Source organism: Monodelphis domestica, chromosome 5 (assembly GCF_027887165.1).
Source record: "Monodelphis domestica isolate mMonDom1 chromosome 5, mMonDom1.pri, whole genome shotgun sequence".
In the NCBI taxonomy this organism is placed as follows: domain Eukaryota; kingdom Metazoa; phylum Chordata; class Mammalia; order Didelphimorphia; family Didelphidae; genus Monodelphis; species Monodelphis domestica.
Genome location: NC_077231.1, coordinates 106,538,682 through 106,555,882, shown reverse-complemented (window position 1 = coordinate 106,555,882; position 17,201 = coordinate 106,538,682). Strand labels below are relative to the sequence as shown.

General features: G+C 33.4%; 1 protein-coding gene across 14 annotated transcripts in view; it reads right to left on the bottom strand.

Annotated features, from left to right (window-relative positions):
- ARID2 (AT-rich interaction domain 2) overlaps positions 1-17,201 on the bottom strand; it is a 237,071-nt gene that overhangs the window by 13,926 nt on the left and 205,944 nt on the right. For all 14 annotated transcript variants that reach the window (XM_056799021.1, XM_056799014.1, XM_056799017.1 and 11 more), the window contains one exon: positions 13,580-13,728. In XM_056799021.1, the coding sequence (XP_056654999.1) occupies positions 13,580-13,728 (149 nt within the window). The remainder of the gene's footprint in view (positions 1-13,579; positions 13,729-17,201) is intronic.

The window sequence follows — 17,201 nt, the reverse complement described above, 5'->3', positions numbered from 1 at the left end:
GCAGAATGCAGACAAAACCAACTCAGAAATAGGAAGATCTGGACAAATCACTTAACCTCTGTGTCATAGGCAATTGAATAAGACTGCATGCTGCACAGCAAGTTCTGACTGGCACAGGCAGAAGGAAGTTCTTTATCTGAGAGTTCCAGGCCCAGTCTTTAACCCACATATCATAAAGTCAGAATAGAGGGGCAACGGATTGCATTAATTCAAGGCATCTGATTAAGAGGTTTTAAAGTTTGTTTTTTTTAACGTTATCCACTTTGGATAAGTTAATTTTATTATTTTAATCCAAATAAATTTAGTGTGGTGATATTACATCACACATGCCACTATCAAATAAAAATTTCTCAGGAATTATTTAGAAGGCTACAAGCAAAAACTATTCCTTAACCCCAAGATATTTCCTTGGCTGGGCATTTGGAAATAAATATGAGAATTCTAATTAAAAATTAAAAACTAGCATTTTAAATTTGATCATGAAACAAATATCTCTCATGATCATGAGATAATTATTTTCTCTAGATCCTAGTCTCCTCATTTAAAAAAAATATACCTTAACTATATCTTTTTTCCCTCTTCTCAAACACCTAAAAAAGGGGTTTATAGTCTCTCCACCACCTTTTCTCTTCTCACTCATTCACTCTTCAACCTTTGCTCTCTTCAAAGTAACCAATGAGTTCCTAGGCATTGCGAGATCAATGAGAGATGAGGAAATTGAGGGAAAAATTCTGAGGTCAAATAGGAACTAAAATTTGAACCTGTCTTCTAACTACAAATCTCATGCACTTACCAAAATGCTATATCTCTGATCTTCTCATTTAGAAATATGGATACTGAGACCCCATGCAGTAAAGATTAGGAGATGCAGAAAAATTGGGAAAATTAAGGGCAGAGGATTATCAAACAAATCAGTTTCACAAATAATCTCTGTATATAATTTCAAGATCTATAATTCAAACTAAAGCTGTCAAATAAGACCCGATTACTTCTACTTCTAACAAGGAATTAAACTGTTAAATAATGAGGTTGATGGTTCCATCTTAGAATTATTCTTCTAAATTCCAACTGCCTTCACAAAGTGTAAAAGTAAGCCTGGGTAATTCAAGGCTATGACAACAAATTCTGACAGACAATATTCCACATTGGAAATGCTTTCAGTAATAGGCTCATTAGTATCTGGCCTGAGTAATTTCAGAAAAGCTTTTAATGTTACTCTTACTTCAAAACCAGCTGTTGGCGTAACAGTGACATCACTTTTGCTATACCAATGATAATGGAGAACAAAAATAAACAAGGAAGGATGAAGATGAGAAATCACTGTATGCACAGCTCATGAGACCAATTTCTAAAAGTTGTTACTCTTTAGGGAAAAAAATTAAAGACTTGCCATAATTATTACTCTTTTTCAGAGAAAGCCAACTCTGTAAAACAATATCTACAATAATGAAGATGAGTGAGAACAGAAACAAATTTAGTCAGCAAATATTTAATCTCCTGGTCAAGTCCAAAGACAATGCTATTAATGTTGGTTTAGCCTTCAAACTAATTTGTAAAACATGAAAAAGGAAAATGCTGAAAGATTATGAATAATATGACTTTTAAAAATGCTGAAAAGTAATTTTGGGGAAAATATGTCTACAAAAAGTTTGGCTTGAGGTTTAGCTAAGTCACTCTGAGACTAACTGATGATGCAGTGGATGGGGAGCTGAGTGTGAATTAGGAAACTTCAGATACATATTAGCTGTGTGATCTTGGACAAGTCATTTAACCACTCCATCAGTGTCCTTAATCATAAATTGGGAAGCATAATATCCCTTACTTCCCAATGTTGTTGTAAGAAGCAAATGAAATATCTGTTAATATTTTCAAAGTGCTTAGCACAGTGCCTCTTGAAGAGTAGATACTGAATCAAACTGATGTTTTCCTAACTTTTCCCCTTCTATTCTCCTTTCCTCCATCCCTCCATCCCTCTTCTCTACAAAATCTTTATGAAAATGGGCACAATAAATGAAAAAATAAAAAGATAGGCTTTTAAAAATAATTTTCTACAACCATCTCCTTTTTATGCAAACTTTAAAATATTATTAAAAGGCTAGTTAGTTACTATTCCTGGTTACCAAATTGACAAAGATATGAGTTCATACAATGTTTAATGTTAAATAATAATTTCAGAGGCATTTGTTTCAGTAAGGCAAAAAATCGATTCACCCTCATAAAAAGTTCCTCAGACAAAGGGTCTTTCATGTGAAAAGCTAAATGGCATACGATTTCATCAAAGAAGGGTTTAATTTTATTCACTAATTAATTACTCAACACTGATATCATCTAAGTGTTAATAACAGAAAATATATTTACCAAATTTGACTACCAAAATAATGGTAGATGTCCTTTGTAAGTATTTATTACTGAAGATTATTTCATGAAAACATATGACACTATTTGCATCAAGCTACAACAGCCATCTCAGTGAAACCAATCACTCTAGAAATATTGCCTTGTTTTATTATTTATCGCTGGGCATGCAAATGGCTGAATTAGTCCATCAGTCTGGGCAAGTGTTAGAGGGCTGAGCTAGGTTCAAAAATTAGTAGGAGTTTGGGCTAGACTGCATTCTTGCAGTTGTAAAATATAGTCAACGACCAAAAATTTCTTACAGCTACAAAAGCACATGTCTTTAATCATGTCAATAATCTCTTGGTGAGGCCATATTTATTCAAGTGAAAAAATCATGATCTCAGAAGAATCAAAATAACGAATGGAAATCCAAGGATAGTAAAAGCAGTTTGAAGCCTATGACTAATGATGTCATGTGTGCAAAAACAGCATAAAAAACGTTACTGACCTTAGATATGACTTGAAAAAGAGGTATTTAAGCTATGAATGGAAAAAGAGAGAAATCAGAAGCAAAACTGAGTAGTTCTTTAGAGGTACAAAAGAACTCAGGGGGTTTAATAGTGGTTGGGCAGAATCGCCATGAAGGATTTATAGAAAAGAGGATCGATACCGAGATAAAAAAGACGATACTGTACCAATAGGAAAACATACAGCAACAATGAGATGAAAATAATCAGATATTCCTTTGAGTCACAGTCACATAAATTTAAAAAAAAAAATTAAAAAATGTTGTAGATACTTTCCAAACCTTGGAGTGTATATTCTTGAGGGGATATGAGAAACTCTTAGCCAAGAAGGGTAGGAAGGGATTTAGGGCAGAGAAGCCAAAGGACTATATATTTTGTAGTTCAACTCATACATGGATTTATCAAAATGCACATAGAAATCAATAAAAATGAACCTAGCATAGCAAAATCACTCTTGACATGCCCAGCACTGCTCTTTCTTTAATACACTATGCAAAAATTAGACTAAGTTTGAGAGCACATCCTGAATCTCAAGACTCAACAATCTCAGGCTACAAAGAATCATGACAGATAAAGTTGTATCATAGAACTGGTTACTACATTTGACTGTGTAGATTAGAGTGATAATTATTTTGTGTGAAAATGGTGGTGTGGTAGTGGTGGTGTTATAGTTGTACTATCTTAGTTACAGCACTAAATGTATAACTTTAAACCCCTTAGAAAATAAAACTATTTAGTTTTTAGACTTTTGAAAAATTATCCAATGTCAGGGAGTTAAGTGACTCAGTGGATTGAGAGCTAAGTCCAAAGATGGGAGGTCCTAGGTTCAAGCCAGTCACTTCCTAGCTGTGCAACCCTGGACAAGTCACTTAAACCCCATTGCCTAGTCCTGACCATTCTTCTGCTTTGAAACCAATACATATTATTGATTCTAAGATGGAAGATAGGGATTTAAAACAAAATTAACCAATATCAAATCAATGAAGTTCAAATATAAGGTCATTACTTTTTTCCCATTATTTAAAGCTTACAGACTTGTGACCATTCATTCCAGTCACTGTTATCTAATGTTTGGAACTACATTCTCACTTCTGAAATTCACCTTTTCAGTACTGATAGAGAACTCATAAGAACTTGTAAAAATGCTTCAGGCAGAAGCATGCCCTTATGAATATATAAACACAAGAAGCCTTATTTGTAACACAATTGCTTCTCAGTTCTTTCCATTCAGATATACTACAATTTGAAATCTCTCTGAAATAGAAAAAAACTTGAATTATACTATGCCTACTAGCAAATTTGTGGCTAGGTGGTGCAGTGAACAGAGCTTCAGGAAAACTCATCTTCTGGAGTTCAAATCAGGTATGAGACACTTACTAGCTCTGTAACCTTGGGCAAGTCTCAGTTCTTCATCTATAAAATGAGCAGGAGAATGAGATAACAAACCACTGTAGTATCTTGGCCAAGAAAAACTCAAATGGGATCAAGACAAGTTGGAAACAACTGAAACGAATGAACAACAACTCTCAACAAATCACAAAATTTCATTTAGCTCAGAATATACTAACAGTACCTGGAACGAAAAAATCTATAAGCTCTAACTCTGATGTCCTTCAAACTTGATTCCTAATTATCTTCCAGAATACTACTGAAACTATTATTCAAAAGTACCAGGTCAAAATGTTCAATGACTGACTCAAAAAAATAGTTTACCAAGATAGTAACAGAAATTCCTCGAAAATTAACCGGAGAAGGTTGAAATATAAATAGAGGAATGCTTCTTAACATGATGAACAGACCAAATAAGTACCATTTAAAATTTTTTCTTAGAAAGGTACTAAAAAGTAACGAAGTTGTTGGGAGTACATGTGAATTTTACTTAGTTTTGCCAATAAATTCCTTTCCTTTAACTTTTTGAAGTTGACTTAAAAAGGGGGAAAATTTTTCATAACATTCTTGGTATATTTCTCAAGGATGGTCTTGAAGCAATTACTGTTAAAATTAGGTTGAGATGACCCTTTCAATAATGCTGAGTGCTTAAATATCCAAAGTGACAAGATCATTTACTTCATGGGACTATAATCTCATTGATGAGTGAATAGTATGCTGGCCTTGGACGTTAATGGTGTGAACCTGGGCAAGCTACCTAACCCCATCTGCCTTGGATTTCTCATCTGAAAATGAGCTGGAGAAGGAAATGGCAAACCACTCCAGTCTCTTTGCCAAGGAAATCCCAAATGGGGTCATGAAGAGTTGGGCCACAACTGAAAAAGCAAAGAAATCTCATTGATGTAGTTTTACTTCCAATGGTGGGGACAACAATGTCTGTGACATCATCTCAGACATCATCAGACTGATCAATTCTTGTCCACTGCAGCTCAATAAATCATTTATGGAGAATCCATCTAGCATGATGGAAGCCTTTCTCTAGGTCTTTTAAAATTCTGAAGACACTAGTGCATCACCTGGCCAATCTATATTATCCTCATTATATAACTGTCTCATCTCTTTTTCTGATGGTACATATTTTGAGTACTATTTCTATACTTAGCATTTTGGTCATCACTGGTGATGTACTAAAGCGTCTTTATGTGATTTATGTATTTCTCTGGTGTCTTTTGGGTTGGGTACAATCCCGAGTGTGTAGTATTCTATATAATGGCATCACTGAAGCATATTGGCATTAGGGATTTTAGTGGATAGTAATAAAGAAGAAAAAGAAAGAAGACTAATAAAACATTTAGAAATACATAGATAACAAAAAATTCCATAAAAGAAAGCAAATAGTAATTTTTTACTATTATGTTAATATACATTTAAAAGAAAGTGTTAATAAGTACAATAAAAAATAAAGCATAGGGGAGCAAATATAGAAGACAAGAGTTACAAGATAGGGCACTCAAGACAGAAATGCAGAAGAATGACTTTAAAACATACATAAGCACTGTCTCAGAGAGAAACAAAGTTTGGCATAAACATAAATAGATCTCCTAGGAGAGATGAAGTAAGAATTTAAGAGGGAAAAAAAAGAGTTCAAAACGTTTTTATGAATGAATTGAGGGGCAGGTAGGTGGCTAAGCAAATAAAGAGTCAGGACTACAAAGCCAAGACTAGAGAGGAGAGGTCCTGGATTTAAATCTGACCCCAGACACTTCCTACCTAGGTGACTAGAGATGTCACTTAACCTCAATTGACTAGGTCTTGCCATTCCTTCGGACTTGGAAATGATACTAAGCATTCGCTGCAAATCAAGAAAAAGCTTTTAAATAAATGAATGGATTGAGAGTGTCTCAGGAAAAAAAAACTGGAAAAGAAATTAGATCTATTGAAGAAAGAATTGGAAAGAGAGAAGCTTCAAAGAAGAGGTACAAAACCTTGTCTAAGCAACAACTCCCTGAAAATTCAAATAGACCAATGAGGAAACAAGGAATATTAAAAGGAAGGAGATAGTATAAAAATGCAATTGAATACTATTGTGCTGAACTCTTATAAGCAAAATAACAAATTCCAGAAGTCTAATGATGTCAATATCCACTTTCGGAAAGAGCTGAGAGACTCAGAATACAGAATTTGACAAATTGTTTTATACAAGGCCAACACAGAAATTTGTTTTCATTTGACTTAAACAAGTTTTTAATGGGTTTTTGTTTTCCTTATGTTCTTAGTTGGATGTGGAGGGGGGGGGGCACAAAATGTAGAGGACGGTTGATTAAAACAAAACAAAAAATATATAAATATATAGTTATATATACATACACATATATATTTAAACCTACACAAGGGGAGGAGTCAAAAAGGCAAGAATGAGAAGTAAACACATCAAAAAAGAGGGGCTAAAGCAGAACGCTATACTTCAGCAGTAATTTAAAAAAGGTAGGTGTAGCAATCATGATCTCAGAAAAAGCAAGAGCAAAAATGCACTTAATTAAAAGACAGAATGACATTTTCCAAAAAGGTACTAAAGGTGGAGCCAAGACGGTAAAGTAATACAGAGCAGCTCTGTGCCACCATGAAAATCCTCTCTGACCAAGATTAAAATATCACCACCAAATAAACACAGGAGTGAAAGAACAAAAAGGAGATAGAATGAAACAACTTTCAAGAAAAAAAAACAAACCCAAAAGGTGGGCAAAGAACATCTGGGGCACTGGGTTGAAAGAAGAGCAGAGCAAGCAAGAAGCTGTAGCAAGGAGGGAAGAGCAAATCACACACACCCCCACCTCCCACCCTGTATCTGCTGTCCAAGGATCAGGAACCTGTGCTCAAGCCAAATATCCAAACCCTGAGATCCTGTCTGGACAAATAGTAGTACAAGCTAACTCATACCCCTTGAAATTTCAAACCTGTGAGGAAGTACGGAGGCCCATGTATATATATCAATAAAAGAGAGAAAGATCAGTTCAACACATTAGGTATGCACCTTAAAAACTAAAAAAGCAACAAATTAAAAACTATCAATTAAACAGCAAAATAGAAATTCTGAAAACCAAAGGAGAGATTAGCAAAATTAAAAATTAAAAAAAAAAAAATTACTGAACTCAAAGTAGTAGGTGATTTTTTAGGGGAAAGAAATAAAATAGAAAACATATTGACTAATTTGATTTTTTTAAAGGAAGATAACCAGTATAAAAAAAGAAAATAGAAAAAAGTAAATTCATGATCAATGAAGATGAAATTAAAGCAATTATTAGAGATTATTTGCCCAACTATGTCAATGAAAATGGTGATGTAAATGGATACACATTTATTAAAATATAAATTGCCTGTACAACCACAACAGGAAATAAAATATTTAAAATAATTCTGTCTTGGGAGAAAACTCTGAACAACCTATAAATGAGTTCTCCAGGAAGAGATCCCAGGATCAGATGAATTTATAAATGAATTCTAGAAAACACTTAAAGAAAAACTAATCCCAATAAAATGCTCACAACTATTTTTTTACAATTCACTAGAAATCATAGGAATAAATATAACTTTCCTTAAAATGTGTAGTAGTATTTATCTAAAACCAAGTACACATATTATGTCATGGATCCAATGAGTCAGTAGCCTTTCCAATGAGATTGGAATAAAGCAAGGAAATCTATGATCACCACTATTATTGAGTGTTGGAAAAGAAATGTTAACAGTATAATTAGGATGAAGAAAAAGAAATTGAAGAAACAAGCAGAGGCAATAACAAAACAAAACTATTACTTTTCACATTTGATATGATTTAGAGAACCCTAGAGAGTCAACTAAAAACTTGATGGAAACAATAAACAGCAAAATTACAAGATATAAATTAAGTCCACAAAAAGTCTTGTCATTTCTGCATATTAATTACCATGTAAACCCATCAGGATGAAACAAAAAGAGGAAAACAATTTAAAATGATTACATACAACATACAATACTTTATAGTCTACCTGTCAAGACACACATAAGTGTGTAATTGGAGAAATTACATAATTGGAGATTAAGTAATTGGAGAAATGTTAATTATTTGTGGATAGGTCAAGCCAATATTACAAAAATTAAAATACTATCTAAATTAACTTTACTTATTCAATGCCACACTAATCAAATTACCAAAGAACAAAATTCATGTGGAGGAAAAGTACATTAAGAATGTCAAAGGAATCAAGTTCTTTAAAAAAGAAAAAAGAAAAGAGGCAAGTAACATAAGATTCAAAGTGTACTACAAAATTATAATCACCAAAACAATTTGGTACTGAATAAGAAAGAGTGGTTAATCAATGGAACATATTAGGTACACCATAAGCTGAAGTGTTTGATAAACCCAAAAGTCCCAGGCTCTTAGGACAGGAATTCATTACCTGTGAAAAGTTGGAGAAAAATAGAAAGAATTCTGGCAGAAACTAGGACTTGGATCAACATCTCACCCTATATACTAAGATATGTTCAAAACAGGAAAATGATTTAGACATAAAGGGTGACATTATAAGCAAATTAGTGAAGTTTGAAAGAAATTATCTGCCAAATCTTTGATAGGGAAAGAGTTTATGGTCAAATAAGAGGGAGAGAGGTTCACAGGATATAAGGAAGATAATTTTGATCATTAGAATTTAAAAAGTTTTTGTTCAAGCAAAAACAACACGGCAAAAATTAGAAGAGCAGTAGGAAATGGGGGGGAGGGGACTTTGCACAAATTTCTCTTATAAAGGTTTAATTTCTAGAATACCTAAGGAATTGAGTGCCATTTTCCAACTGATAAATCGTCAAAATCAAAGATATCAAGTCATGTGTAAAAATGTTTTAACTCACCAATGATTAGATAAATGTGAATTAAAACAACTCTGAGACATGACTTCAAACCATCAGATTGGCCAAGATGATCAAAAAGATAAAAATCAAATGCTGGAGAGAAGTAGGAAAATCGATACGATAATGCACCAGTGGTAGCTATGAACTAGTCTAGCCATCCTGGAAAGCAATTTGAAACTATGTCCAAAAAACAACTATACTGTGCATGTGCTTTGAAGCAGCAATACTGCTATTGGATCTATACCCTAAAGAGATCAAAGAAAGAAGAAAGGGGACTATATGTACAAAAATACTTCTTTATAAATATGAATATAAATATTTATGTAGCAAAAAATTAGAAACTGACGGTATGCTCATGAGTTGGGGAACAGCTAAAAAAGATGCACTTCGGTGGTGCAGTGGATAGAGTGGCAGGCTTACAGTCAGGAAGATCTGAGTTCATATTTGGTCTCATACCTAGGGCAAGTCATTTCACCCTGTTAGCCTCCATTTCCTTATATGTAAAATGAGCAGAAAGGAGAAGAAAATGACAAACCATTCTGGTATCTTTGCCAAAAAAATCCCAATTAAGGTCATGAAGAGTTGGACACAACTGAACATGAACATTTGGTAGAGGAATTTAATGGAACAGTAATGTGCTTAAGATACAAAGTGGGAAACCTGGCAAGACTTCTATGAACTGAGGAAAAGTGAGCTAAGCAGTATCAGGAGAACTTATGCATTCATAGCAATAATAAAAATGATCAGCTATGAAAGATTTGATCAACATAATGGCCTACAATTCCCAAAGCCTCATAATGGACTCAAAATGCAGATTAAAGCTTTTTCTTTTTCTTGCCTTTCTTTGCAAGAACATGGCTAATGTGGAAATTTGTTTTGCATGAGTTCCTATTTCTGATGGGATTTGTATTGTCTTCTCAACGTATGGGAGAAGGGAGAAATTTCTTGGCTAAAACTTGAAATTTTAATTCAATTTAAAAAATTGAATTTTTAAAAGTCTGTACAACCTTTCAAATTGTAATCTTTTAGGGCTCAATATTGATGAAAGGATTCCTACTGGGAACAAATGCATTTCAAATAGTTTAGGGTTTTTGTTTGTTTTTTTGCATAGAGGCAGCAAGGTGGTGTAAGGTTCAAATGACATGAGGACAACCTGAATGCCAATTTGGCCTCAAGACACCTTCTAGTCCTGTGTCCCTGGGCAAGTTATTTATTTGTTTGCCTCATTTTCCTCAACTATAAAATGAAGAAAATAATAGCACTTACCTCACAGGTTTGTTTTGAGGAAGAAATGAGACAACATTTATGAAATACTCAGTATACATTGTATCTAGCAAAGAGTAGATACTATATAAAATCTTATTCCCTTCCCTGGTAAGATAAAGCAGGAGAAAAGGTAGGCATAAGAAGTATGAAGCCAAAAATGTGAATAATAACTCAAAGTAGGGGTAGCTGGGTGGCTCAGTGGATAGAGAGCCAGGTCTGGAGACAGGAGGTCCTGAATTGAAATCTGGCCTTAGACACTTCCTAGCTGTGTGACTCTGGCAAAGCACTTAAACTCAATTGCTAGTCCCTACTGTCCTTCCCTGGAACTGATACTTAGTATTGATTCTGTGAAGATTGGATTTAGCTATATCTCCTGATTGTAACAATGAAGGTACTTAGCTCTTCCTTTATAGTGAAGCTAGAATTGTAAGCTACAATCTATTTTTAGGTTTTAACTACAAAAAGGTGTTAAGTAACTACAAAAGGCGAACTTAACAAAAGAGGTGTTAAGTAACCCCAAAAGACATAATCTAACCAGAGAAGGTGAGAACTAAAGATTGGGAAATTCTGGAGAAAATCTAACCAAAGAAGGTAAGAACTAAACAATGGGCAGTCCTGGAGAAAAGAATCTGCTGTGATTGGTAGATGTGAAAATTTAGGGGAGGTGACATACAAGAAAAAGATCTTTAAAAAGAGGACATAAAGGCCAGAAGAGGACAGTCAGTCACCTGGGCTTGGAATGAGGGGCAGAGGAGCAATTGGAAGACCAACACCCGGACTTCTTTTAGACTGTTACCATTGATGAGTGAAAAGCTGATTTAGTGACCCCACCTTTCTAGAGGCATGAAGCCTCCAGGTAAAGCCCATCTTCTTGAGACTCTCTTCCCCTGGCTGAGGCTTAGAGATTCTAACTGGTATCAGAAGAAGCCAGAATTTTCTTTCTCTCTTATTCCTTAACATCTTCCTTCTATTGTAAATATTTGTAAACTAGCATAAATTCCATTTACTTTAGTAATTCATTTTGGGATTTAGAAATTAAATCCCTGGTAACCACCTAATTAATATATTATCAGTCCAACCACAATTTAATAAATCTAATAATTCTAAGACAGAAGGTAAGGGTTATTAAAATTTTTTTGATAAAATAATAACTTTAAGCAGCATGTTACTGTTATCTTCTCCCTCCCTTCCTTTCTTCCTTCCCATCCATCTAGATTAGAGAAATGATGGATGAGTTTAAGGGACAATACTTGTACCATATGAGGCAAAGAAGCAGCATCATATACACCAGATAGTAGTATATATGTATATTCAGAGAAGATATTAAGTCACATTCAGCCACAAGAAAGCAGCAGAGCACAAATAGCTATTTTAAAAGTGCCAAACACTACAAAACAAAATATAAAAGAAGGAGGTAAAATGTTTAGTTCCCAGTTGCTAGGAACATAGGAAGTAGCTTTTTAAAAAATGCTTTCAATTTTAATGAAGTTTCACTAAGTACAGGGGATACTATATCTTTCTAGGAATATCTGTGTAGGTCAGTTCCAAAACTGGCTAGGTCTAAATAAATGCTTTATTTTAAATTGCCAAGAAACATTGACAAAATTTTACAAATTCTATGGCAGTGAAAGACCTACTACAATTACTGAAAAGGAAATTAAATCATCCAGCAAAATTTCTTGTTTGCATTTATCCTATGAGGAACATGCAATAAATATAACGAAGAGACCAAAATTCAAAAGCAAAAATATACATTTGTAGTCTATCCACTGAAGGTAATAAGAAACCAGGAGAATATACCTATTTAATTTATCTGTATGGAATCCCACCCCCCAAATTGTTACAATTACATAATACAGAATAATTAATTTCTACACATATACAATTGTCTATTTTGATGCTAATAGTGAGAAAGAGACTCACATTTTCAAGGTTCATTAATTGGGCTCTACAAATTATAGTACTCTAGAGAAATTACTTTCAAAACTTTTCAAACCACTCTCTACTTTGGTATAAAAAGACTCAGGGAACTATATAACTCATCAACTTCTGCTTTTGAAGTAAAAACATACAATTCTCTTTGTTTCCGAAGATGTATAAAGCTACAGATAAATTACTAATTCATTATATGTATTCAATGATGAATAAAAGAAACCATTATCTTATTAGGAAAATTGATGCTATAAAAGATGAACCCACAGACCATCTGGAGAAACCCTACAGGTGAGCAGCGATCCCTGTTTTATGTTCTGACTATTCAGAGTCCTTGAGTAAGTCTCTACAGAAGGCTTACAATAAGTTAGAGATCTCTTTATTTCTTGGCAGATGTTGGATGAATGCCATGAACTGAAATGTAATGCAGAACATAAATTAAGTTCCTGTAATAATGGATGGGCTTCTAATTTTTGTTGAAATTTACCTAGATAGTGCTAACAACTTTGAAAGACTGAAGATCTATCTAATCAATGCAAAGACCAAAGCAGAATTCCAGATGACCAATGATGAAGAATATACAAGTTGTAGAATAGAAAATCCATTTAGGTGTGGCCAATGTGGGCACAGTTGTTATATAACTTTGAATGAGGATATTTTTTCTTTTATTAATAGGAATATGGAAATAGGGAGAGTAGGTGGGTTTTAGTAGGATGGAGAGAACATAAAAGTATATTAATTGGGGAAAAATAGCATATGAGGAAAAACTTTTCAAAATAAGTTTTATATAAATTTATGCTTCTGAAGAATCAACAATATATAGATATTGTCTCAGGAATTAAGATGGTATTTAATTCATTAATATTATTCTAAAATTTTCTGTCAAACCTATTCTCTCTCTTGATAATATGTGGCTTCTGCCTCTAAGCTACCATCTTGACCGGAACCTCCAATATGTGGCTTCTAAGTCTAGAAATGTTCAAGAGACTTGTAAAATGCTGAAACAATTATAACTTTCATGTATCAAGATATCCTTTTATATACAAATAATATATTTAAACACAACTTCTATATCTATCAAAAAGGAAGTTTTATAGAATAACTTCTAAAATAGAAATTCTTTTGCTAAAAACCAGTTTCTCTTAAAATAAAATGTTGTTATTAATAGAATTGAGTTTAACTAAAAGCTCATTCCTAAAAGAATATTTCTAACATATACTAGTATATTAAATAAAACAGCCATTTACTTTTTACAAGACTGCCACAGACACATGAAGTTTTGTCCAGGTTTTTTCACTTGTTCCCCGTGTTGACTGGATGTACTGAATGGAGATGGCTGAGAACTGTTATGCTGGCCCTGTACTTGAACAGTTGGTACTGGTGTCACAGATGTGCTCTGTTGAAAAATTACAAATGCATAAATGTTTAAATAATAAAGAAAAACATAAATACATTTTTACAGTTCATTCTAATAACTGTACATGAAAAATTGTGCTGTTATCTATGAACATACCAAGTGCTATTTTTCTTTCAGAGTTTATAAATTAATAAGTACACGTGATTTTTTTGAAAAGTCTTAAAAATATTTAGATTCTTTTATTTCACAAAGAAACAAAATATAGGTAAATAAATTACATTTAATCATCACTATACAGAACTAAAATAATTCATTTTAAATCATTTCCCAACTGAAATTTTTTATTTGGAGATTTCAACCCTTAAGAAAAACTTTACTTTCTACATTGAAACACCAAATATTTTCTCATCCATGATTAATTTACTAATATGCTTCACCTGGGCTAGCAGCAAACAGTACAAAAATTTGAATAATTATGTACCTATGTATATGTTCATTAAGTTAACTTCTAAGATCAACTCCCTTAATCGGATGAGTTTTTTGTCCATTCAAGTTAAAGGATTCATCAGTTTGTTATTACAAACTCTTTTCTAGTGGCAAACCAATACAATTCCTTCTGTTTCTTCCCTCTCCAAATACTCTTCCAAATTCACACCCCAACATTAAAAAATTATTTTTAAAATTTGAGCTTTAGGGGTGCTGTGCAAGAGGAAAAACACTTTTTATTTACCTACTAATGTGGGATATTTTTAGCTATCAATTACATATCAGATTATATTCAAAATGTTCAGCTCAATTGTCTTTTTATCTTGTTTATGTATTTTGTTTAGTTGCTATTATTATCTATATATTATCTATCACACGAAAACTTTATAATCATGAAATTTGATGAAAAGAAGTTATATTATTATACTCCAGTATAAAGGGAAGAAAATACATAGCTGGATAAAGAAAAAAGGAACTAAACTTAAATAACTATAGCCTTTGATGATCTACCTTCCAGGGAGAATTCAAAACATTTAGGAGTTAAAAGACTTTTTCCTTCAGTCAACAGATATTTACTGAGAATGTACCATGTGGAATTTGCAATAGGAGACAAGAAGTATATAAACTTTTGTGTCCTTGCCCTTTAAGAGCTTACAATCTAGTCTATAAAATGACAAGCATGTAAAAAAGTAAACAATAATGATAAATGCCAAACAATAAGTGGTTTATGGTAATTCAGAGAAAGGAGAAAAAACAAGCTTTGTGGATCTTTGAAGTAGATCTTGAATGACAGATACAATTTACACAAGCAGAGAAAGGAAAGAAAGGGATTACAAAGAGAAAAAATATTAAAAAACAAGGATACGAAAGCAATATATACTCAAGACAATAAAATCATCTTTGCTGTAGGAAGAGTTTATAATGAGAAACAGAAAGGTTTTGATAGCAGGTTGGGGCAACAAATGACAGTTTAGCAAGTTTTAATATCCTATTGCATTCAATCATTAAATGTTAATGAACAGAGGAATGACATAATAAAAGGACATATTTTTAAGCTAATTTATCTAGTGTCAGACTAGAATTGTAGAAAATGTAAGCAGGATTTTGAGCCAGTTACTGAAGAAGGATACTTTGGTGATACAGTCTGTGTGAGGAGGGCAAAAGCAAGGTGGCAACAAGTTGATAATACCCTAATGTTACTTTAAGGATTTTTTTCCTCAATCCTCATTCTTTTTAGTCTCTCTGCAACTGTCAAACCCTTTCTTCTTAATACTCTTTTCTTTCTAGGTTCTCTTCCTGTCCTGACTGCTCCTTCTCTGTCTCCTTTGCTGCATTTTCATCCAGTGCAGGTCTACTAACCCTGGGTAACAGGGCTTTGTTCTAGATTGGCTTCCCTTCTCCTGCTATACTACATTTGGTGATATCATTACTCCCAGGGATTTCATTACAGTGTCCATGCTAGTAAGTCTGCCACAATTCTCTGCAGTCACTATAATCCATCTTTTATTCAGATGCCAAAGTGATATTCCTGAAGTGCAGGTCTGACCATGTCACTTCTCTACTCAATACACTCCTTATTAACTCAGAAATGGAATACAAAATCCTTTGTTTAGTGCTCAAAATCATCTCCCCATTCTTCTTATAGCTTACATATGTCTCCGGTCTCCCTTCCCACTCCACATACTATGCAACCTGGTGATACTGGCCTCCTTGCTTTTCCACAAACAGGATATTTCATCTCTTGGCTCCATTATTGGGGGGGGGGGGGGGGGGTGGACTGTGCCCCCTCACAGGGGACATCTTCATCCCCACCTCCTGGCTCCCTTACTTGCTTCAAGATCCATCTAAAATAACATCTTCCACAGAGGTGTTTCCCCACCTCCCCACCTCAATTAATTCCCATGCCTTCCTTAGGTTGGTTGTTTCCTATTTATCCTAGGTATAATTGATTTGCACACATTTGTTTGCTTGTTATCTTCTCCACTGGTTTGTGATTATCATTTGCCTTTCTCTAGCACTTAGTACATGGTAGGTGCTCTTATCATGATGGCTTATGTCTAGTATCCTTCCCAATTATATATTAAAATAGCATTTATTTCCAAACTGGGTAAGGATGTAAAATAGAAATAAACTTAATCATGTTTTTAAAGGAAAAATTATTTAGTTTTCAAAATAACTTCATACTAACTTTCCAAGATACTAAGAAAGTAAAGTGATCAAAATATTACAGTGATTTTCAGAATGTTCAGTTTTAACTATATAGCTTGCTTGTTTAGGGAATGTTTATCTCTTCATAATGAAAAAAATAAGCTGAAGTAAGTTTTAATATAATTTAATTTTTCTATGTTGTCTATGTTTTCTTTTTGGTATTTTCTATGTTTGAATCAAGGAATGACTTCTCCATGAGCGGGAGCTAGGATATTATTTTAACTTCAAATTATTTTTTTATCAATACAAGCAAACAAAATGCAATTCCATAAGAGATTTTAAAATAACAATGATTAAAACCTGAATATATGAGTGCTAAATATAACAGGGCAAAAGATTAAAATTTACCAATGCCTTAAAGATCTATTGTTTTAAATGGCCTTTAATTTCTGATACCACACTTTAGTAGACAAAAGGACTTGGTATCTAGTATCGAGAAGAACCTCTACATTGTATCACAGGTGTAATTAGTGAAAGAACTAAGGAATATTTAGACTAGAGAGGAAAAAAATGCCAAAAAAATATATATATATATGTAATAGTTGCTTTTAATATGGTAAAGAGATGAGATTTGATAGGTTTGATCCCAGAGAGTAGAATTAAGAACAATGAATGAAATTTTAAAAGAAAAACCTGATGGCAACTAGGGTTTTCTAATGATAGACAGTGCTGGGTTGAGTGGCAGTAGTTTACCTCTCAATGGATGCTTTTAAGCAAAAGCTGAATGATAACTTTTTGGACACATTTAGGGGCTAAAGATATACATATACCTGAACTGAATGGTCTCTGAGGTCCTTTCCAACTCTGAGAATGTGTGA